General features: G+C 41.9%; 1 protein-coding gene across 1 annotated transcript; it reads left to right on the forward strand.

Moving 5' to 3' along the window:
- Positions 1-6,589: 6,589 nt before the first annotated feature.
- On the forward strand, positions 6,590-20,638 carry MPHOSPH6 (M-phase phosphoprotein 6). Its single transcript, XM_082607639.1, has 5 exons — positions 6,590-6,673; positions 11,735-11,847; positions 16,985-17,075; positions 19,392-19,486; positions 19,937-20,638. The coding sequence occupies exons 1-5, from the start codon at positions 6,623-6,625 to the stop codon at positions 20,067-20,069; spliced, it is 483 nt and encodes a 160-aa protein (XP_082463765.1). The 5' UTR covers positions 6,590-6,622; the 3' UTR covers positions 20,070-20,638.
- The last annotated feature ends 456 nt before the right edge of the window (positions 20,639-21,094 follow it).

Here is a 21,094-nt window from a genome sequence, read left to right on the forward strand (position 1 = left end):
GTGTAGCACAGACATTTTAAGGATATTGATTCTTCCAGTCCATGAACACTGTGTATCTTTCCATTTATTTGTGTCGTTTTCAAATTCTGTCGTCTATGTGTTATAGTTTTCAAAAGTACAGGTCCTTCACCTCTTTGGTTTAATTTATTGCTAGGTATTTTTTTCTTTTGATGCAATTGTAAATGGGACTATTTTCTATGTTTCTCTTTCTCATAGTTTATCACTGTATAAAACTGGAACAAATTTCTGCATATTAATTTTGTATCCTGCAACTCTACTGAATTCATCTATTAGTTCTAATAGTTTTTGGTTGTTGGTCAGAGTGATCTTAAGATTAACACAATTCTGTTGTGCCGTTTTTTTGTTTTTTTAATTTATTTTATTTTTGGCTGCATTGGGTCTTTGTTGCTGCACACGGGGTTTTTCTAGTTGCAGCGAGTGGGGGCTACTCTTCATTGTGGTGCGCAGGCTTCTCATTGAGGTGGCTCCTCTTACTGCAGAGCACAGACTCTAGGCATGCAGGCTTCAGTAGTTGTGGCACACGGGCTCAGTAGTTGTGGCTCACGGGCTCTAGAGTGCAGCCTCAGTAGTTGTGGCACACGGGCTTAGCTGCTCCACGGCATGTGGGATCTTCCTAAACCAGGGCTCGAACCCGTGTTCCCTGCATTGGCAGGTGGATTCTTAACCACTGCACCACCAGGGAAGTCCCCATATTGTACAGTTTTTAAATGATGCCATTTTCCTGGTAAAACAGTTCAATAGCTTCACAGGAACTTTCAAAATCCTACCGACTTAACATATGGCCTTTAAGATCTGGCCCTAGGTTGCCTCTCCAGACTTGTCACTTACACAATAGCCATCATTCAAACACCCTTCCATCTGGATTAAATTCTCCTTCATTACTCCTGCTCCTTTCCCTTTTCTGTCTGATATACACTTAATTCATCTTGAGGTCTCAACTTAGGTGTCACTTCCCCAAGGAAGGCTCTCCAAGCTCCTCAAATCCAGATTAGGTTTCCTGCCATAAGTCTTATCCCTGACAGCATTTAAGACCTATATCCTTGTCTGTGGCATACCATCAGGGAAGGGGTATTTTCCCCACCACCTACCAAAGGGCCAGGAACATAAGAAATGCTTAAAAATATTTGTTAAAAAACCATGAACAAGACCAAAAGACAACCCTCAGAATGGGAGAAAATATTTGCAAATGAAGCAACTGACAAAGGATTAATCTCCAAAATTTATAAGCAGCTCATGCAGCTCAATAACAAAAAAACAAACAGCCCAATCCAAAAATGGGCAGAAGACCTAAATAGACATTTCTCCACAGAAGATATACAGATTGCCAACAAACACATGAAAGGATGCTCAAAATCTTTACTCATTAGAGAAATGCAAATCAAAACTACAATGAGATATCATCTCACACCAGTCAGAATGGCCATCATCAAAAAATCTAGAAACAATAAATGCTGGAGAGGGTGTGGAAAAAAGGGAACACTCTTGCACTGCTGGTGGGAATGTGAATTGGTACAGCCGCTATGGAGAACGGTATGGAGGTTCCTTAAAAAACTACAAATAGAGCTACCATATGACCCAGCAATCCCACTACTGGGCATATACCCTGAGAAAACCATAATTCAAAAAGAGTCATGTACCAAAATGTTCATAGCAGCCATATTTACAATAGCCCGGAGCTGGAAACAACCTAAGTGTCCATCATCGGATGAATGGATAAAGAAGATGTGGCACATATATACAATGGAATATTACTCAGCCATAAAAAGAAACGAAACTGAGCTATTTGTAATGAGGTGGATGGACCTAGAGTCTGTCATACAGAGTGAAGTAAGTCAGAAAGAGAAAGACAAATACTGTATGCTGACACATATATATGGAATTTAAGAAAAAAAATGTCATGAAGAACATAGGGGTAAGACAGGAATAAAGACACAGACCTACTAGAGAATGGACTTGAGGATATGGGGAGGGGGAAGGGTAAGCTGTGACAAAGCGAAAGAGAGGCATGGACATATATACACTACCAAAGGTAAGGTAGATAGCTAGTGGGAAGCAGCCGCATAGCACAGGGAGATCAGCTCGGTGCTTTGTGACCGCCTGGAGGGGTGGGATAGGGAGGGTGGGATAGGGAGGGTGGGAGGGAGACGCAAAAGGGAGGGGATATGGGAACATATGTATATGTGTAACTGATTAAATTTGTTATAAAGCAGAAAAAAAATAAAATTAAACTTAAAAAAAGTATTTGTTAAAGAATGAAAAAGGCAGAAGGCAGAAAAAATAGGAGTCTATGACTGTTAGTCATAAAGCAGTAAGATTTAGTAGTAAGAGGGAACACATTTTGTGGGAAAGGGAGATCGATATTGTATGTCAGTTTCCCAACTGATGCTCATTTGTCCTCCATGGCTGTGTCAACAGAACTCTCCTCCTTCCTGCCTTAAATAGATACTTAACCTTGGCTTTGCTGTTTTGGCTTGTAAAATGATTATCTCTTCTTTGGTTATAGCACTCAATTTCTCTTTAAAGAATTACCCTCCCCCATTTTGTATAGTCCTAAAGGGACTATAAGTCAGGTCTTGCCCTCTCTTAGCTAAGACTCAATGAGATTCTCTCCTTGACTTTGAAAAATTGAGTGTCCTACGAGCAATCACCTGATGCTCATCATTCCTACAGTGGCACTAAGTTAGTTCCTGTTTCCTAGATACCTGGGCTGCCCTGGTTTCTGTGCTTTGAACTTGTCCTTGTTCTCAAACCTTATTATGAACTACTAGAAATGTCCTTCTAATAAATCCCCATTTTATTCAATAAGCCATTGTCAATTTCTGGTACTTGCAAAAAACAAAAGAACAAACGCTAACAGAAAAAGAGAAAAAGAAAGAAGAAAGAGGAAAGGGAGGGGGGAAGGGGGGAAGGGAGGGAGGGAGGGAGGAGAAAGAGAAGAAAAAGAAACGCAAGATATATATATAATTTTAAATTTTCTAGCAGCCTCATTAAAATAAGAAACAGATGAAATTAACTGTAATGCTAGGTTTTATTTAGACCAATATATCCAAACCCAATATTTCAACATGTAGTCAATATGAAAAATATAAATATTTTACTTTCTTCAAGTGTTTGAAATGTGGTATATATTTTACACTTACAGCCCATCTCAATGAAGACAATAAATTTGCAAAGGCTAAAATGAAATGCAGTCCTTCCAAAACAATGAAATGTGTATAACAGGAAAGTATTTTACCCTGCTATAGTTTTTAAATTTAACTAAATTTAATATTCCATTACTCAGTCACATTAGCCACCTTTCAAGTGCTCAGTAGCAACATATGACTAGGCTTACTGTACTGGGCTGCACAGCCTTAGACATGATCAGCTCCAAGAGTGAAGAGACTCAGGGGATGTGTTCTTGATGGATCTAGTAACTGGAAGGAATTGGAGGTTTTCACACTTCCAACAAATTCCATTATGAAAGGATTCAGAATTGTGTGAAGACCTATGAAAATATCTCTTCCCCCAAAATGATGTTTGTTTGGCTGTGTAACTAAAACAGGTTAACACATTATTGAGTGTGAAACCAATCCTCTGTATTCTACAATTCAACAACATAGATCAAGGAGTTATCTTCCCTGTCTGGGAGTTTAATTCAAAGTTAAAATTACATTATTACTTTTAAATCAATTCTTGTTTTTTTTTTTTTTTTTTGCGGTATGCGGGCCTCTCACTGTTGTGGCCTCTCCCGTTGTGGAGCACAGGCTCCGGACGCACAGGCTCAGCAGCTATGGCTCACGGGCCAGGCGCTCCACGGCATGTGGGATCTTCCCAGACCGGGACACGAACCCGTGTCCCCTGCATCGGCAGGTGGATTCTCAACCACTGCACCACCAGGGAAGCCCAAAATCACTTCTCATTTATTACATTTTGATGGGTAGAAAGAGACTTTGGGGATTCGCTTTAATTATAAGTATTTTCTATGTCAAATAAAAATGTAGAATTTTGAAGTTTGAAGAATTTGACCTTCATCCCTCAGATAATAACAGTCATTGTAAATTGTGGAGTAGGTCAGTGGCCATGATGAGGCCAATGTTTCAGGAAAAGGAATCAGAATCCAGTGTGCAAGTAGACTGGTAACAACAGAGGTCCAGAGGGAAGGTCTGGAGCTTCTAGCATCCTTAGCTGGTGTACATATGCTCTTACTTCTGTCAAGAATTGTCTTCCTCTTAAGCTGATAAGACATGTGCCTATCCTTCAAGATCATATTCATAGTCAGCTCTGTTTCCCAGATGCAGACTACAGAATGGATCACTTCTTCACCTTTGCTCCCACAGAGCCCCTTTCAAAATCCTGAACAGAAGTCAAATTCACAGAGGCAGGAAGTGGTATAGTGGTTACCAGGGGAGGAGGGAATGAGGAGTTAACGTTCAATGGGGAGAGTTTCAGTTTTGCAAGATGAAAAGTTTTCTGTGGATGTATGGGAGTTACGGAGGCACAAAACTAAATGATCTGGCCTTTCCCCAGGCTAACTCCTCCCCTTTCAGATCTCAACTTAAATGTCCCACTTTTAAGAGTCCTTCCCTTTTCCAGGCCAGAATGGTTTAGGTGCCCTTGCTATACCCTCTCATGAGCCCCATACTTTTCATGCAGGGCTCTTATTATAACTGAAATCAATACCTAATTTTGTGTCATATTAGTCTGCTAGGGCTCCCATAACAAGACAGTTATGACCAGGTGGCTTAAACCACAAAACTTTATTTTCTCACAGTTCTGGAGGCTGGAAGTTCAAGATGAAGGCATAGGCAGGTTTGGTTTCTTCTGGGGCCTCTCTCCTTGGCTTTCAAATGGCCACCTTCTCACTGTGTCTTTCCCCTGTGCATGTGCATTCCTGGTATCTCCCTGTGTGTTCAAATTTCTTCCTATAAGGACACCAGTCAGATTACATTGGGACCCACTCTAAGAGCCTCACTTTAACTTAATCACCTCTTTACAAGTCCTGTTTCCAAATACAGCCACATTCTGAAACAAAATTCTGATGAATTTTGGAGGGACACAATTCAACCCATAACACGGGATCACCTCTATTGTTCCCACTTGGTAAACTACGACAACTCATCTCATTCTCATTTCAGGACCTTTACAGTTGCTCTTCCCTCTTCTTAGTACACTCCACCTCCAACCCTTCATCCAAGAGGTTTTTCTCAGCTTTCAAGCCTTGGCAATATCATCTGACAAGAGCCATCCCAGATCACCTGAACTAATGTAACCCCAAAAGCCACTCTATCACATCATCATTTTCTTCCTGCCATGGCACTCACCGGAATGCCAGCTCCAGGAAAGGGAGGTCATGTGTTTTTATGCACTAGTGTAGCTCAGAGATTAGCCCAGTGTTTCACACGCACATGTGAACGAATAAGTTTCTATAACCACTTACCACATTATCATGACTTTCTGAGAAAGCCTGCCAGGGCGTGGCCATGTTTCCTTCATGTGTCAGCTCTCTGGTCAACCTCAGCTCTAACACTTACGAGCTGTGTAAACTCTGGTAAGTCCCTTAACCTCTCTGGGCCTCAGGTTCCCAAACGAATACCTTCTTCAGAGTTCTTATGAGGACTAAATAAAACAATACACGTGGGATACCCAGCGTAAGAATTCGGCATACGGTGCACGCTATCAGCTGAAAAGCTACTAGGCTGGGTGTTTTCCAAAGTGTGGCAGCTGTGAACGGTGTGCAAACTGTCTTTAGGTCGTACACGGAGCATTAAAAGTATCAATTTGGCAACGTTCGTTTAATTCCTCGGATTAAAACAAGGTCATGTTCTCATGCTCATATGTCTTTGACATCTACCTCTATTCTTCCTCGTTAACAGATCATTTAGGTTCAGAGACGCACACACCAGTTAACAGGTGGATTTAACACTGTTTTAAGGGCCATTCTGCGGCCAGGCCGCCTGGGTTCATCCCCCACCTCCCTCCCTCTGGCTTTGGGCTAGTTCTGGAACCTGCCTGTACCTCAGTTTACTCAACTGTAACAAGGGGATAATGACCGCCCCAAGGGCTATCGAGGATATAAAATGAACTTATGACACGTAAAGTGATGCAGAACATAGAAAGCCCACCAGCCACGTTAGAAACACGTGAAAGAAACGGTCGGGGGGCGGGGTGGGGGGGGACGACGGCTGCTGTGAACTATCTCATAGGTCTCACCAGGGCGACTGGGTCGGCGAGGCAGGACGGGGGTCCGTGAGGCGGGCGGCGCTCAGCCGGTGCGCGGCCTGAGGGGCCCGGTCGAAGCCCTCGGGGAAGGCCGACAGCGGCCAGGACTCCGGCCTTCTGCAGCTGCGGCCTCTGTGGGTCTCCCTCCCGGCGTCAAGTCGCTCTCACTCCTGCTTTGGCGGCAGCGCCTTTCCCCTGAGCTTCTTCACTAGGCGAGCGCTCCCTGAGGCGACGCGCGAAAAGCGCGGGCCAAGCTGAAGCGCGAGAAACGGGGGCGGGGCCACGGGGCGGCGCCACGGGGCGGCACGACGCGATGTACGTAAGAAGGCGCCGACGCGCAAGCAGCATCGCGCATGCGCGGCGGACCTAGTGGTGGAGCGCGGCAGCTGTGGTGCTCAGTATGGCGGCCGAGCGCAAAACTAAGTTGTCCAAGAACCTGCTGCGCATGAAGGTTCGGGGACGCGAGGGATGCGGGTCGGGCGGCGGGAGTACCCGGTCTTCCACACCTGGCTAGAGCCGAGGCGGCGGGCGTATGGGGGCATTCGAGAGGCCCCGGAGGACCTCCAGCTCTCGCGGTCATTCATTCACTTAGCGCCTGCTCTGCGTTAGGCACTGGGAACCGGATTATAAATCCGTCGGATTCTCTTTTAAAGCCCGCGGCCGGATAGGAGAGACGCCTAAGCAGGCAGTTAGGATGCAGTGTACTAAGTGCAGTGATGCTAGAGTCGCCGGAAGCCCCTGGAACTTACTTGGGCTCTGAGGGAAATGGCGTCTAGTAGAGGCTGAAGTGTAGGTGGGAGGGTTTGGGGCATAGCGGCATAGACTGGGGGGAAAGCGAGTTCAGAAGTCTGAGAGGCAAAACCCCAAAAAGCCATTATTTCCAAGAACTAGAGGTCATTCAGTATGTCTGGAAGGCAAGTAGCAAGAAATGGGCTTGGAAAAGGAGACAATAATCACAAGATGCAAGGAACTTTAGGCCAGGTTAAGGATTTTTTTCTGTATCTTGTGAGCATTGGGAAGCAGTTGAGCACCGGGGAAAGTAACATGAGCTGTGCTTTTTACTTTTCACCGTTACTTTAAGTGTCCAGTGGAGAATACATTGGTGAAAGAAAGACCCGACAAGGGACCAAACTGCAGTCATAACGACCAGCTAGAGCTAATGAACTGGGTGAGGGGTTTCAGGTGATGATGGGAATGGAGAGAATTTTAACAGTTGAGGTGACAGTGAATTATGTCACCGAACTTGAAAGAAAAGTGATTTTCAGATTTGAAATTGAATCAGTTTAACCAAATAATTTCAGAGTTTTGCGGGGGAAGACAAGGGTGTATGAAATGAATACAGGAATTAAAACAAGAGAAACACCCAAGCCTTAAAACTTAATAGTAGTGGCAAACGTACTATGTGTTAGACATTCAGTGCTTTGCATTATTATAACGTGTGAAATCCACGTAATAACCCTGTGAGGTGGACACGATTATTATCCCTCTCTTACAGCTGAGGCACCTGAAGCAAAAAGTAGGTAACTTGCCCAAAGTTACACAGCTAATAAAGAATATTGGCAGGACTTAAACTCAGGCAGTCTGGCTTCAAAGCCCCTGCTCTTAATTACTATCTGTACTGCTTGTCGCTGAACACCACTCATAGATGCAGACTGTTAGCTGTCATGTTTACAGAGTAATGGATTTCCAGTGAAGGGAAGCAAGGCGTGAGTAATGTTTTGAAAGATTGGAGAGTAAATGTTGCATGTGCAAGACATGAATGGAGTTGAGCTAGGGTTAACTAGGGATGAATAGGGAGAGTGAGGGTGCAGCGTAAATCATAGCATAATTTATTATTTCTAAAGCACTTCTGTCAAGCGTATTAGCAAAATTTGAATCTTTACTGAACAGAGTTTTTATGTTTGCTTATGGTTTGTAACATCATGTAAGTTTCAGAGAAGTGGACTGGCAAAGCAGACATTGAAAAGATTTTAGCAGTTGTTTTAGCTCTTGGAATAAGGAAAGTGAAGATGTGCTGGGTAGTTAGGGCTCAGACCAACTATCTGACTCTGGAATTAGGAAGGAAGAAGTTCACTTAAAAAAAGTTATCCATCCCTACTTGAGTGACTGGGGAAGACACAACTGGACATTGGAAGCAAAGGAGAGAGAAAAAAATTACCCAGGTTCTCTATGTGGGTTAGCAACTTCAGCCATTGATGAGAAAGAACTTACTGGCAGGATAGCAGGAGACACAGTTTATACAGATAGAGTGGGGTATCCTTTGAGAAGCAATGGAGCAGCTGCATTTGGTTTCCTTATCTAGCGTAGCTGTTCAACCAGAGCTAATTGTAGAGTAAGAATGAGAGGGTTGAGGATTTAATATGGACTCAGTTGTTTTCTAGTGTACTCGAATTCCTCTGTCTTGGTCAGCTGTTGGGGGCTGGAGGGTGATCCTGACCAGAAGTAGAAAGTAAAGGAGGTAGGTGGAAGGTCTGTCAGTATGATGGAATGGTTGTAGAGAGGGTACTTCTTGTGATTTTAGCTCTTTTGGACTCCTAAGACAGAAATTAGTGAATTTTTTCTGTAAAGAGACTTTAGTCTTGTGGGCCAAACAGCCACTCTTACAACTACTCAGCTCTTCCGTTGTGGCTCAGAGCCAAATGAATATGACCTTGTTCTAGTAAAGCTTTATTTACAACAATATACATCCAGCCTAAGGACTGTACTAGTTTGTGAGACCTGCCCTAGGCCGTCAGTTGTGAGTAAAAGTTAAATCACTATCTTTAGAGTATGTTCTTAGATGCTGTAGAGTCAGGAGAATTGGGGAGTTGCTTGATTCATATTCACAGGATGATCTTTCCTTTCCATGTGTACAGAATGTGTGTGTGTGTGTGTGTGTGTGTATTTTATATACCATAAATAATATCTACCTGACTAAAATTAGGAGGTAAAAGGGCAGTTGGGCAGGACTGGTGAGTTTCACCACCAAGAGTATAAGTGATGAAATGAAGCATCTAGGTTTAAAGAGAACCATCCAAGAAAGGGAGTCTGGAAAAATAAGACAAGTCTAGACTCACGTTCAGAGAAAATTTATTGAGTTCTTCTCAGGTACCAAGTACTGCCTGAGTACCAGTAATACAAGATGAACAAAAGACATTGTCTACTATTCATAATCTTAGTCTTTTGGGAGGCACAGAAAAAGCATAATGAGCCAGTGTTGATAAGGCTGTCTTAGAAGTAGGGAAAGGTATTCTTTTATGGGAACAGACCTGAGAAGAGCTTGGCCAAAAAAGTCAGGGAAGGCCCAAAGGACACATGCTCTGGGCCTTCCCAGAGGAATATTTTGCCAGGCAGAGAATTGAAGCATGATGTTGAGTAGCAGAGGCAGAAGGAGTGGGAAGTCCAGGGTATGCATTACAGAAATTGCCAGTTCTTCTTTCCTATGGTGAGGCTGTAGACACAGAGGTGAAAGGATGAGGACCACAAAACACTTTAGATAGATTGCAAACATTTCTTTTATGTTTATTTAAAATAATGATAGATTCACAAGAAGTTGCAAAAAATGTAGAGGGATGCCGTGCACACTTCACCTCCTTGTCTTATATTGCTAGAGTACGGTGCAAAGCCAGGAAATGGACAGTGGTACGATCCACAGAGCCTGCTCAGATTTCACTGTTTTACATGCACTCCTTCGTGTGTGGGGGCAGGTGTATGTGAGAGTGTTTATCGTGTGTAGATTCATGTAACCATTACCACATTCAGGATACAGAATTGTTCCGTCACCACCAGGTTCCCTTGAGCGACCCCTTTGTAGCCACGCCCACTCCCTTCTATCATGCCTAACCTCTGACAACCACGGATCTGTTCCCCATTCCTATAATTGTGTGACTTCAAAGATGTTGTATAAATGTAATCATTACAATGTGTAACCTTTTGAGATTGACTTTTTTCACTCAGCGTAATTCACTTGAGATCCTTCTAGGTTATTGAGTCAATCAGTAGTTCCTTTTTATTACTGAGTAATATTCTATGCTATGGATGTACCATATACTTAACCATTCACCTCTTGAAGAGTATTTTGGTTGTTTCCAGCTTTGGGGCTGTTGCATATAGAGGTGCTGTGAATATTCTTGTATAACTTTTTGAGTGAATGTAAGTTTTCATTCTCTGGGATAAATGCCCAAGAGGACAGTTGCTGGGTTCTATGGTAAGTGTATGTTTACTTGTGTAAGAAATTGTCAAGCTGTTTTCCACAGAGGTTATACCATTTTACTTTCCCACCAGCAGTGTAGGAGTGATCCAGTTTCTGTACATCATCATCAGAACTTGATGTTATCACTGTATTTTATTTGTGAACATTTTTCAAGTTTTGTCATTTCATTTTGTAGCCATTGGTAAAGCCCTTATGCCTAAAAATGCTTGTGTTTTTGGAAGAGCTGGAGTAGAGGGGAGAGTACTATGGAGCCTGGATAAGGGAAATAAGTGGGGATTAATGGAAACCAGTGGAACCCTAGACCGAACTTCTGGGATGCTCCTGGATGTTTTCTGAATTTATTTTTTCCCATATTGATACTTTATCATTTTGCTGCAGTTAACTTCTTGGTTTGTTCATCTGTCTCCTGAGGAAATAGACTAACAGCAGGACTGGCCTGTTTGGAGTTGAGCTTCTGCAGAGTTTAGAATAAAGGGCAGCCGTAGAATTGATGAGCGTTTCAGAGGATAGATGTAAGTGAAGAGCAGCCGGGTTACAGATACAGCTTTGAGGCCATCTGTGTTCACAGAGCCCTTACAATGCATCATTCGTCATGCTGGTACTGATGGAGAATCAGATCCAAACACAGTCCCTGCCTTGAAGGTCTTCAGAAAAAACAGATACTCAAGAAATTAAAGTGTCCTCAGACTAGTTGAAGCTGCCATGGGAAGCTTCTAAGAAAGAGATGCTGATTTCACCTGCAGCTGTCAGGGACGATTTTACAGAGATGGAGTAGCCTTACCTTTGTCAGAAGGGCTAGAAGTTGGCCAGGTGGAAGAACTTGAGAAGGGCATTACAAATCCAGGTCAGCAGCTGCAAAGGCTGATGGGCTTCCCGGGTCAGAGAGAGATTCGGATAGCACTGAGCATCCTCTCCTTTGTGCCCCCCTCACTTTCTGTCTCAACCTTCCTGTCCTGCTCTGTGGATCAGTCTTTTGTCTTAGCCCTTGCTCACTGGCTATTATGTAAAACTGAAATACTTAACGTGATACTTATTGAATACATTTGGGGTTTTTTGCCTGTTTTATTAAATCAGAAAAACTAAAATGTGGTAAAGCTCTTTTAAAGTCTTCTAAAGGAAGTACACATGTTGCTTTTTATGTGCTCTAGCAGGCTCCCTCCTGAAGTGATGTTGTCAAGGGCAGGGGCTGAGCTGCTTGGTCACCCCACCTCCACCCATGAGACAGGATGCCCAGAGAAATGAGGGAGGGCAGGTTGAGTTTTCCTCAACTGTAAGCTGGGAAAAATAGTTGCTGACACTGATTTTGTTTCGTTTTGACAGTTCATGCAAAGGGGACTGGACTCAGAAACCAAGAAACAACTAGAAGAGGAAGAAAAGAAAATCATTAGTGAAGAGCACTGGTACTTGGACTTGCCCGAGCTTAAAGAGAAAGAGTAGGTTTTTTATGACACTTTGGGCGTTCAAAGGGAAATCCCTGTAAATGTGATTGATCATTGCATGACATAAAACCCATGAAATAGTATCTATTCAGTTTCTTGAACTAGCCTTGCAAATTTTTTTTTTAATTATTAAGTCTATAAGAGTTCTAGTTTGATTTATACATTTTTACTGGTCCTCGGCCGTCATTTATAACATCGTTCTTTTTTTTACATTGCATAAAGGAATCCAGCCTGTATATCTCTGGTAATAACTAGAGACCTTTTATAAGAATCAGTAATGTGCTCTGTATCATATTAAGTTCTGAAGATTAGATGTGTTCTTCAAGCCTCTCCAGTTTTGTTTCAGTAGCAGAGTTCTCCATTAGGCTGAGCTTTGTAAAGGCAGGTCAAGAATGTTTTGTTTATTTTCTTTTTTTTTAATTTTTGCTATTAATACCAGTCATCTTAGCTAAGATGAATTGAGTCTATAGTGTGTTCTAGGACCTGGGCTAAGCACTTTACATCTCTTAATTATTTAATCCTCATAGCAAACTTGAGAGCTGGCTACTATTATTCCATCCATTTTATAGTTGATGAAACTGAAGCTTAAGGGAGGGTAACTCATCCAGGGTTACCAGCTAGTCGTTACTGAAGCTTGATAACACACTAGATCATTTCTCTTCCACCTCTAAGCTTGGTTGATGCATGATAAATTTTGAATGAAGGAGTGAAGGATTCACATCATCAATTAATTTTTCTGAATTCTTCTGGAAGCTGTTTATCATTTCTCCTTGATGCTTTCCTCACCTTGGTAACCTCTGTGGTATGGCAGTTTTATTTAAATTTTGTCAAATGACTGAAGATGCTGCTTATTGTCTCCAGGCCCATGTATGTCTTTCCTTTCCATACCTTGTAATTTATTTTCTTCTTTTTAACACATTGTTTTCCATGGTTCATTTGGCGGACTTTTTCTGAATCTTTTCTGGAAGGTTAGACGTGCTTCTCTAAAGATAGAAAGTATGTCCCACCAGGAGGGATGGAAGGAAGGTACTTTGTTTTCTCTGCTTGCTTCTCAACTTGCTTTTCTCTTGCTTCTCAGAGGAAGCAAGATGTTAGTGAGGAAGGCGAAGATGATGCTGAAGATGGTATGGATTTGGGAGCAGGGGTTGGTAGGAAGGGACGGTTACTGGTAAGGAGCTATAATTTAATTTTATGCCTTGGCTAAACTTGCTTGAAGTTTTGCCACATGTTTTGTTACTTGCTTTTATTGAAAAGCAAGACAGTTTGTATCCTGTTTTCAGTATTGTTTTTTTTTCCCCCAACACAGCATATTAGTCCCAGAAAAATGACCTCTAGATTCCTTTCCTAGGGAGGTAGGTGTCTCAGTCTGTTCAGGTACTATAACAAAATACCACAGACTGGGAAGCTCATGAACAACAGAAATTTATTTCTCACAGTTCTGGAGGCTGGAATTTTAAGATCAAGATATCAGCATGGTCATGTTTTGATGATGGCCCTCTTCCTGGTTCATAGCCAGCGCCTTCTTGCTGTGTCCTCACCTGGTGGAAGTGGCTAGGGATCTCTGTGGGGTCTCTTTCCTAAGGCCCTAAACTCCTTCATGAAACCCCACACTCATGACTTATGCACTTTCCAAAGGCCTCACCTCCTAGTACCGTCATCTTTGAGGGTTAGGATTTTAACATACGAATTTGGGGGTGGGGGGGGACACAAACATTCAGACCATAGCAGTAAATAATAACCTTTTGCCATCATTCAGTGTCCTATTTATGTATAGGAACGAATTATCAGTTTAGGATGTTGGCAGGAAGAGATGACACTGTCAAATTGGGTAATTTGAGGAGTGTATAACAGAGACCACCAAAGTGTGAGCAGGTGTAGGGAAGCCACTGTGGACAGTGCAGCACCTTGGTGGCTTGTATAGTAGAAATAATGTCCACTCCAGGCCTGGAGGATCAAGGGGAGGGAATGGTTACTGAATCTCAAGACAGGCTGTGTGGAGAGAGCATCTTACAAGAGCTGCTACCTTTATTTGAGAGCACGGCCAGCCCAAGTAATCCCATAGGAAGGGAGCCAGCCATTCCAGACAGCAAAGGAGCCCTTCCATGTACTACATTCAGATCAGCCTCCCAAGGCATTAATGTTGGGGGGGTTGGGGAGAGTGGTGAGTAGACCTGGCGGGGTAAGTGGATGGTATGTCCCTGGTGTGTGTATGTTTTAACACCCCAAATAGGGAGACAGTGGAATGGATTGGTTAATTAAGTGCATGGGCTCTGGAGACAGGCAGACCTGGGTTTGATGCCCACCTCTGCTACTTGCTTACTTGGGATCTTGGGCAAGTTATTGAACCTGTCTTGTCATTTGTATATTGGGTGTGATAATAGTATCTGTTACTTACATTATGAGAAGTAAATGAGATAATGTATGTGAAGCAGTGAGCACAGTGCCCGGCATAAAACACAAGAAATGTTAACAGTATATGTGTTTCCTTATACTTGAATATTATGAAATTCACCCACTCTTTTTGCTCATTTGTGTCTGTGAATCTTTACTTGGTATTGTCATCTGAATTATTCCAGAGGGTTACTACTATCTGTGAAACTGGAGATTCCATTGTGTATATGCTCTGGGAGTCTAGAGGTTGCCATTCAGCTGCACTGGGCTATAACTCAGTGACTGTTAGGGCTGTTCAGTGTTCATACCTCCCCTTATAGGACACCCCTAGCCAGTGACAAGGCTATGTAGGGGGCTGAGAGTCTGGCTTCTTTGTCTCAGCTTGGAACAACTGCAGGGCTTCCTAGAGTTTCTTGTAGGGGCTGAGTTCTTGGCGTAGCCACGTTGCAAGTCAGCTCCTCCCTCAGCCCAGTCTTGCAGTCTTCATTTCCACAGAGGGGCATCTGCCATGCAGCACTCACCAATAAAACTTCTGCACATAACTCTGTCTCCGAGTCTGTTTCCAGGGAACCTGACATAAAATACTTAGGAATACTAGGAATAGAATTGACCAGATCCAAGTTTTTGCTGTGTTGTGGCTATATGGTTTTTCCCCAAAGGATGTGCCCTGGTATAGAGGATGTGAGTATAGCCATTTTAATTACTCCTTTGCCATAGGATGTTGTTTAAAAAGTATTTTTGTCTCCTGTGCTTCTTGTGCTTGTGCATTGTGGCCTGGTGAACTTCAAGAACTGTGAGCTCTGAGATTGACCCTACTTAGCTAACTGACAAGTTAGCCTGCCACAGTTTCATGGATACTGGTGGAAGGTACGAGATTCCTGAGTCAGAGACAGAGGACTTTATTACTCACAGCACAGCAAGCAGCATGAGCATCACATTGGCATCATTTCCCCTAATCCCAGGGAGGATGATGTGGCACCCACAGTAGGTTTGCATCACAGCAAAGTCCTGAGCTTAGGAGACCTGAGTCTTTGATACTAGGCTGCAAACAGACTTGCCCTTGGCTCCAATGGAGGCATTGTCTTTATTATACTGGGCATTAAGCAAGTCTGCGCTTTGCTCCAGAGGAAGAATGAAGGCAAAGCCCTGCCTTTCAAAGCTGTTCACTGTGCATATATCCTTAAAAAGATATTTTGGAACAAAAGGGCATTTAGTGCCTCACTCACAAGGTGTGCTAAAATGAGAGAGACCCATAGAGAATTGTTTCTCAGCAGTGAGTTTTTACCCTGTTTTGCCGTGCATATTATTTGTGGCCTTAGGCAAGTTTGTTTATTTTTTTCTGAGCAGTAGTTTCTCATCTGCAAAAATAGATGAATATTTCCCTTATTTGCTAACTGAATTAGTGTTGCTCATCGTTGAAACTATGCTGTAGATAACAAACCACTTATGCTCCTTTTTATATTAATGTTACAGTTATTGGGCCAATAGAAACCCATGGGAAAGCCCTCTGAGGGGCCAGTGGCCCTACTATGAATCCTTTCCTGGCCTTTGGGTCCACCTCTTGACTTAAGTGAATACTTAAATGCATATGTATGGTGCTTTCCTGAGGGAGATGACTTACTGGGGACATTGGTGATGTTTTATCACCTGTACTTCACAAGAAACAAGATCGGCCGGTAGAAAGGGAATCTCTAGTTTATGGAAGAGGCTGAACAAAAAATTCAGAAGAGCATGTGCCTAAATTTTTTGGTTACAGTTGGTGGGCTGGTTTGGTACCAGTTGCTCCCTTATGGCCAGGAGTGGAATAACCTTCTTCATGCTTATCCATTGTATAAGTCTGTTATTTATCATCTGGCCCCCCTCTAGAATGTAACCTCCACGAGAGCGGAGCCTCTCAGTAATGACTGTCTCCCCAACTCTAGAACAGCGCCTGGCACACAGTTTGGTTTAACAAGTGTTTGCCGAGTGAGTGAATGAATGAGCGCATCTTGACAAGAAGCAGGGCAAGATTGCTTGACAAGGAGCAATCTGCCATAAAGGCCAAGTATTTGCTTTCCTGGCTTGCTTTATGGTTGATTGCCGGGCTGTAGTCGGATACGCTTACCTGGAATTGGGGTCATAAACTGGTGACTCACGGGAGAATCCCTTTTGGAGACTGAAACATTCACACTTACATCACATTTCCAGGGCAACAGTGCCTCCTGGATGCCCTCTCAGCAGCAGTGTCATTTTTACCAGGGTGGTTTTGTAGCATGATTTTGGTTTGGAGTCAGCCACCTAGCTACCCTGTTTCTGCCCATTTTCCAGTTCTGCTCATCCAGCTCTCCCATTGATTCTGTGAGATACCAGTATCCTTATAATAAATTACTTCTCTGCTTAAGTCATCCAGGGCCAGTCGTTATTTACAGCTAAGAGCTCCTATTAAAACACTCTTTTAAAGCTACCTAGGACACTAATTTCTGCAGATTTAATAAAAACTTGGTGGGGGGTATAAACGTCAAGGAACCTTTGCTTCACTTTCGGAAAATTCAGGTGCCCTGCCGCTCTTGCCTCCTAATGCTTTTGTTGACCAAATTAATCAGTTTTTATTTCTAATCCTAGGTCAGAAATATTACTGTGTTTTTTTCTTGATTCTGCTGAGAACCATAAGATCTATTTTTCATTTGAAATCTTGACTTTTATTTGCTGTGCTTTGTTATAAGTAATCATGGTATTAATACAGGTTTATTTTCTCGTCTAGGAGTTTCATAATAGAAGAGCAGAGTTTCTCGTTATGTGAAGATCTTCTCTACGGAAGAATGTCATTCAGAGGATTTAATCCTGAGGTTGAGGTATTAAATATAATTGCTTCACATTTAAGATTTTTCCAATTGAATTCTTTCTGCTTATAATTGGGTTTAGGTTTTTCCCCACCAGATACCATTTCTCCTCATTATATAGAAAATAACAAGTCTTGAAATATTGCCATAGCTATTTAAAGAAATTATAGGCATTGCAGTCTAGTTTTATGATAGAATTGAGTAGATAATTTAATATAGCTGTATACAGTCCCGGACAGTGCCACTGTTAAATGTTAGAATTTTACCTCAGTTCTTTTGCAGGAATGTCAGAATTTTATTCATATGATGCTATTGCAAAAAATTATTTTCTGGCATCTATAAATGTATCTTTTCTAGTGGAAAAAATGTTACTTAAAATTTGAGTAATTTGACTTTTTAATGGACAGGTTTTAATCCAAGCTTGTAAATAGATTTTTAAATGAATCTTTGGAAAGTTTGTCTGAAAATGAAATATTCAGCTTATAACTGAGACGTTCATTTTAATTTTCCTGCCTCGGGTTTGTAGAGAAGCACAGACCTTCATTTAACAAATAACTATTAGAACTCTGGCTTATATATTGAAAGCCATCTGTCAGGTACTTGACCAACCAAATGGAGGTTTGTGGTATAAAGCTTTAGTTTTGTAACTATCACTTGAAGCCACGGTTTCTTAACCCTGGCACTATTGACATTTGGGACCAGATTATTCTTAATGGTGGGGGCTTTCCTGTGCACTGTAGGATGTTGAGCAGCATCCCTAGCTTCTACCCTCTACCCACTAGATACATATATACACCCCAGTTGTGGCCCCCAAAAATGTGTCCAGACATTGCTAGAGGTCCCTTGGCAAGCAAAATCATACCTGGTTGAAAACCAGTTCTCTCAGGATGCTTATAGGAACAACAGTTAACCAAACGAAATGCCAGAGTTTACTTAAAGATTGTAGGTTGATTTTCTTTCTTTTCCTTTTTTGAGGGGATATGATAATTAAGGTGTTAAATTTTATGCAGAATCAACACAAAGTGTTTGTTTTTAATATATTTCCTTGTTTTGGCCTGCTTAAAGCTTTAGATTAGGAAGACAAAGAGGACAATGGGGTGAAAGGGAAGAAAAGATAGCAAAGATTATGAGTGGATGATGCCCAGAGCCTAGGGTATTGGGCGGGCAAGGACTCCAAAGTATGTCTGATACAGTGGGAAAAAGAGTTGATCTGACCCTCCAAATTTGATGTGGGAAGTTATTAGAAAATGACTTTAATTACTGGCACTCTGTAACACTGAATATATTCTCTCTGGGAAAGGTTTTGAACTGTTTGGCTTGCAGATCTGAGCTGTCATAAATTGTGAGAAAAGTTCAATGTACCTGGTTATAAAAAGAATGATACCAACTTGAGAGTACTTACTTTATTATAAGCAGGACGAACTTAGAACACATTTTTTTTTTTTTTTTTTTTTCTTTTTGCGGTATGCGGGCCTCTCACTGCTGTGGCCTCCCCCATTGCGGAGCACAGGCTCCGGACGCGCAGGCCCAGCGGCCATGGCTCACGGGCCCAGCCGCTCCGCGGCATATGGGATCCTCCCAGACCGGGGCACGAACCCGTATCCCCTGCATCGGCAGGCGGACTCTCAACCACTGCGCCACCAGGGAGGCCCTAGAACACATTTTTTAATATCTATGTGTTTCTAGTGATAAAGAAGGTAGTGTACTTTTTTTTTAAGTCTGTCAGAGGATAACTATCAAGAAAAGGTTAATGTGAGAAAAAGAAATGAAGGAGGGACCCATGACGTGTGGACATCATGTGGAAATCAGTGCGTTACCCACCCGTGTGTTCAGGGGTGAGGAAGATCTCACAATTATACCAGAGCCAGCCTTCCAGTTCTTCCAGCAGTTTGCTGCTCCCCTTCCCCAACCACCACCAAAAACTGCATTTAAAATTACTCTTGACTGTAGTGTTTCTCCCATTTGGCTCAAAGTTGGGAAGTTCAGAGGGTATCTGAAAGTTTACTTCTTCTTTCCCCTAGTCACTAGAGTGTGTCAGCAGTGTGCCTGCTTTAGGTACAAGTAACTAATAAATTTATGATCTAAAATACATTTAAACTCATTAACAGTAAGTCTAATCTAATGGAACTTTGTCTTATTATTTTTTTAATTCAGAGCTGGCTTCTATCAGCTTATTGTAGAATAAAGTATTATAGAGAATCCCTTATAAATTTTGGTTAATCCTGTAGATTCTGTGGCTTCTGTGTCTCTACCTTCAAATACGTTTGACACCAGTTCCTTTAACAAGCTTTTTCCAGCCCTGCTAGTCCCCATTGTTGTATTTTTCAGAAATTAATGCTTCAGATGAATGCTAAGAACAAAGCAGAGGAAGTTGAAGAGGAAACAGTGGAGCTCGATGTGTCAGATGAAGAAATGGCTAGAAGGTAACTGTTACCTTGGACCAGCTTTATAATCTGAGCCCAGCATTCATTGGCTCTCATGTGTGCACTCTTTCGCATGGTGACTGGTCTACCGTACCTTTGAAGGGAGTACCCCAGCAGGAAGTCATCTTGGCTTAGTCATCTTCTAACATGGCCTGGGGTAGATTTATACCTGTCACAGGCTGGCAAATTGAGGGCTTATTTCTAGTGCTGTTTCTAATACATATTTTAAAATATACATCTCAATTTATTTAGGATAATGCAAAACCAAAAACAGTGAAGAATTTAGTCGTTCATAGAGAAGTTCATAAATTTTAAATCAGATGGTTTCTTTTAATCAAAGTTTTGATTTTTCTTATTCTTTGTTATGTACTTGGTTTGATATTCTTGACAAGTCTTGATTCCTACCTTTTTTATTTGAAACTAAACTTGTTCTGTATATCATCTTAACAGATACGAGACCTTGGTGGGGACAATTGGGAAAAAGTTTGCCAAAAAAAGAGACCGTGCCAATTATCAAGAAGATGAAAATGGAGACATAAAACCAATTAAAACGAAGAAGATGTTCTTAAAGCCCCAAGAATAAAACAGATGCCTTAAGATATGGCTTAGGGATGCCTTGTGAGAATTAGCACATTTTGGAACTCATTCTGTTGGTTCCTCTATAGTTATTATTGCCGTAGTGTTTATTTGTAAAGAAATGTATAATTTTGGAAACATGCTGTTTTTGGAACAGATGTGTATTGGATGTTATACATCCTTTGCTTAATGGTATTCATCAAGAGTGGATTTTTAACCCGTGATCTTCAACTGTACATAGGTACGTGGTTGCTTCCTAAAGAATTTTTTATCTCAGATTTTTTTTAATATAGTTCTCCAGTCACTGACCTTGAATTGACTCATGTAAACTAATACCAGTGTTTAAACTGCCCTTATGTTTATAATCATGTCAAGTCAGTTCATACATATATTTCGGAATCAAATGTCATGAAAATTTATTATATGTAAATTCATCAAGAACAAACATGCCTCTCCAGGCTGAAATATTTCCATGCTACCAAGTCAATGTCAGTGTGTGGAATTATGTTTTTACGTTTAAAGCCTTTAATTAATTAAGAAAAAAATTGTTCTTTAATAAATACCTGTTTTCGTATACTTTTTCATTCTCTTATACTTGCAAATAATAATTTTAGTCTAATTCAGTATTGGAGCTTTTGTCCAATTAGTAACTTTTAAAAAACAGCCATTAATTTAGAATATGGTGATGTATTAGGTTGAACCATAAGAAATTGCCTTGGGCTTCCCTGGTGGCACAGTGGTTGAGAGTCCGCCTGCCGGTGCAGGGGACACGGGTTCGTGCCCTGATCTGGGAAGATCCCACATGCCACGGAGCAGCTGGACCCGTGAGCCATGGCCACTGAGGCTGCATGTCCGGAGCCTGTGCTCCACAACGGGAGAGGCCACAACAGTGAGAGGCCTGCATACCGCAAAAAAAAAAAAAAAAAGAAATTGCCTTTTATGGGTCAGAAACAATTATTGATTTTTGATAGTTCAGCCCAGTAGAATTTACCGCCAAGCAGACCATCTCCTAATCTGAACCTTATTCTAAGT

The sequence above is a fragment of the Mesoplodon mirus genome, assembly GCF_964341445.2.
Source record: "Mesoplodon mirus genome assembly, chromosome: 19".
Taxonomy (NCBI): Eukaryota; Metazoa; Chordata; class Mammalia; order Artiodactyla; family Ziphiidae; genus Mesoplodon; species Mesoplodon mirus.